Raw genomic sequence first — 2496 nt, 5'->3', positions numbered from 1 at the left:
CCCCTGCTCCTGCCCCTGCTCGCCCGCCCCACATCCCACGCATTATTCTGAGGGTCCCCACCCCTCCGAGCACCCGCACGCCGGGCCCGCAGTGGCCATGTCCCCACACCTTCCCCCAGCCCCTGCCTGGCCCCTGACCCGCGCAGCCGGAGCTCCAGAGCCGGGGCCAACCGCCCCCACAGAGCGCCTGGCCCGGGGCCGCGGGGCCGGGAGCCCCGGTGCTGGCAGCTGCTGGGGCATGCTGGCGGTGGCTGTGGATCTCATCATGGGGGAGGCCACCCCGGGGGACAGGGCCAGGACTGGCCCTGCTGTGCAGGCAGAAGGCATCCGGCAGCAGCATGGCGGGGACGGTGCTGCCCCTCTGCCTGCTCCTCGCTGCTGCCCTGCAGGGTGGCCTGAGCCAGGCACCGCGGCCCAGGGCCCGCCCCAGCCTCTTGCTCCTGCGACTGCAGCGGCTGGAGGAGCAGGTGGGTGCCCAGAGCGGGGAAGGGGCACAGCCCGGCCTGTGCCAGGGGAGCACTTGGCATTTTGGGCCATGCACGGGCCCAGCACGGGGATGTGGGTTCATCCTACCTCATCCTGCTTCCTTGCAGCTTCACCGGCTCCAGGAGGTGACCCTGAGCCATCTCCAGAGCATCGCTGGGAACTACAACATCTCCTACAATATCGATGGACGCTTCCAGGTGCTGGCAGAGCAGGCAGAGGTGGCCGCTGCTGCCCAGGCTGCCCTGAGCACTGAGCTGGCCCGTTTGGCCACTGCCAGCCGGCGGCTGCACCGCAGGCTGAAGCGGCTGGAGGGGACAGTGGGTGCCCTGAGCCTGGTCACACACCCACCAGGTGTGCCAATGGAGGCTGGCACCAAGCTGCATAGCCTGATGGACACTGCCCGGAGCTGGGGCACTCAGCTGGAGCAGGAGCCACAGGGCTGGGTGGCCCCCAGCACCCTCAGCCCTCGGCGCCCAAAGACAAGGCGGTGGCAGCAACGCCGGCAGGAGAAAGGGCGTGGGCTGACAGTTGATGCTGAGGCTGGTGGAGTGCCCAGGGAGGACATGAAGCCCCCTCGCAACGCAGCACCAGGAGCCCAAGCCGTGGCACTGGAGCTCCCCACCATGACCACGGTGCCCCAGGAGCAGCCGCTGGGCCCCCAGCAACCAGGAGAGGGTAGGTCCAGGCCCCCTGTCCCGGCGCCCTCCTCCCCAGCCTGCTGCACCGGCACCGTCCTGCTCTTCCCCAACACTGCTGCTGAGCACGGGGCTGTCCTGGGGCCGGGGCTGCACCGGGGGCTGCGGGCACTGTCGCTCTGCACCTGGCTGGCCACCCTAGGCCCCCACCTCGGTGTCCTCCTCTCCTACAACACCCAGGACGGCAGCAGCGAGCTGGCCATGCGTGGCCGTGGCGGGAACCTCACCAGCTCTGCGCGCGTCATCATTGGGGACAGGCAGTTCCGGGAGCTCCCGGTGATGCCACTCCTGGATGGCAAGTGGCACCACCTCTGCCTCACCTGGTCCTCCAGCCAGGGCCAGTTCCGCTTCTACGTGGACAGGCGGCTGCTGGCTGCTGGCTCCAGCTTCCAGCAGGGCTATGAAATTCCTGCTGGTGGCTCGCTGATGCTGGGCCGGGAGCAGGGCCACCCTGGCAGGGACTTCATTGCTGCAGAAGCCTTTGTGGGTCACCTGGCTGGCTTTGCTCTCTGGAGCCGGGCTCTCCTGCCTGGAGAGGTGGCCAACATGGCAACTGGCCAGGGGCTGCCTCATAGCCCCCTCCTCACGCTGGCTGATGCCTCCCTGCAGGGCGGGGTGCGCAGGCTGGCGTGCCCCTGCCTCCAGCACTGCCTCTGAGGAGCCTGGCAGTGGGCACGGTGCCCAGCGGTCAGGGCGGGCGCGGTGCCGATGCCGGGACGAGCTGTACCGTCCTGTGGCAATGGGACAGTCAGCAGAGACGGCGACTCAGGACCGGGACCACCAGAGCTGGGGAAAAGAGGTTTTGGCAGCCGGGATGGCAGAGGTGGGACTCGGTCCTGGGGCCTGTCCCAGGACGGGAGGTTGTCACCTCTTGCTCCCAGAGGACGTACAGCCCAGTTGTTCCTATTAAAATGCTCCAGGCAGAGAAGAAAATTTATTTCTGGCCTTGTTCTTCACTGCAGTGCTTGGTGCCACTTACAGCCGGGCAGGAGCCCCAGGCTGGGTCACGCGTGGGTGACCCCTGCCTGTCCCCTGCCGCCGAGTCCGGGCTGGGGGGAAGCTGTAGCACGGAGAAGCCCGTGACCGCAGTGAGCCAGAGGGGCCCGAGTAGGTCCCGCCGGGAATCCCAGCCCCCTGCCCCAGGGGCTCCTCGCTCGGCGGGAGGGTTGGGCCCGGCCGTGCTGCTCCCAGACGGCTGCCCCGCGAAATTCCCTGCCTGCGGAGTGGGAGCAGCGCCGGCTCCGGCTGCTCCCCAAGGGCGCCGCGTTCCCCGGGGCCGGCGGGGCCTCACCGCCCGGCCGTGGCCGGCAGCCGG

The 2496-nt window shown here is 69.2% G+C and overlaps 2 protein-coding genes across 3 annotated transcripts in view; both read left to right on the top strand.

Annotated features, from left to right (window-relative positions):
- The window catches only part of CLCN7 (chloride voltage-gated channel 7), a 34925-nt gene that overhangs the window by 11890 nt on the left and 20539 nt on the right, over nt 1-2496 (top strand). The window contains exon 2 of the mRNA XM_026859373.1: nt 2473-2480. Coding sequence (XP_026715174.1) covers nt 2473-2480 — 8 coding nt within the window. The remainder of the gene's footprint in view (nt 1-2472; nt 2481-2496) is intronic.
- PTX4 (pentraxin 4) lies at nt 56-2212 on the top strand. Of its 2 annotated transcripts, XR_003399496.1 has the most exons (3): nt 56-467; nt 594-2004; nt 2144-2212. XR_003399496.1 is itself a non-coding variant. In XM_026859378.1 (2 exons), exons 1-2 carry the CDS (start codon nt 339-341, stop codon nt 1836-1838), a joined length of 1374 nt encoding a protein of 457 aa, XP_026715179.1. In that variant the 5' UTR covers nt 56-338; the 3' UTR covers nt 1839-2104. The 2 variants fall into 2 exon arrangements, 1 of the variants encoding a protein (XP_026715179.1); XM_026859378.1 differs by lacking the exon at nt 2144-2212 and having other exon boundaries at nt 594-2104.

Source organism: Athene cunicularia (genome assembly GCF_003259725.1).
Source record: "Athene cunicularia isolate RWA chromosome 14 unlocalized genomic scaffold, athCun1 chr14_part2, whole genome shotgun sequence".
In the NCBI taxonomy this organism is placed as follows: domain Eukaryota; kingdom Metazoa; phylum Chordata; class Aves; order Strigiformes; family Strigidae; genus Athene; species Athene cunicularia.
This window is presented reverse-complemented; position numbering and strand designations above follow the sequence as displayed.

Bases quoted from the DNA above. Each gene is read 5' to 3' on its own strand.
- PTX4 (XM_026859378.1), top strand. From the start codon at position 339: ATGGCGGGGACGGTGCTGCCCCTCTGCCTGCTCCTCGCTGCTGCCCTG. The intron at 468-593 runs GTGGGTGCCCAG...GCTTCCTTGCAG, and splicing joins TGCAGCGGCTGGAGGAGCAG to CTTCACCGGCTCCAGGAGGT.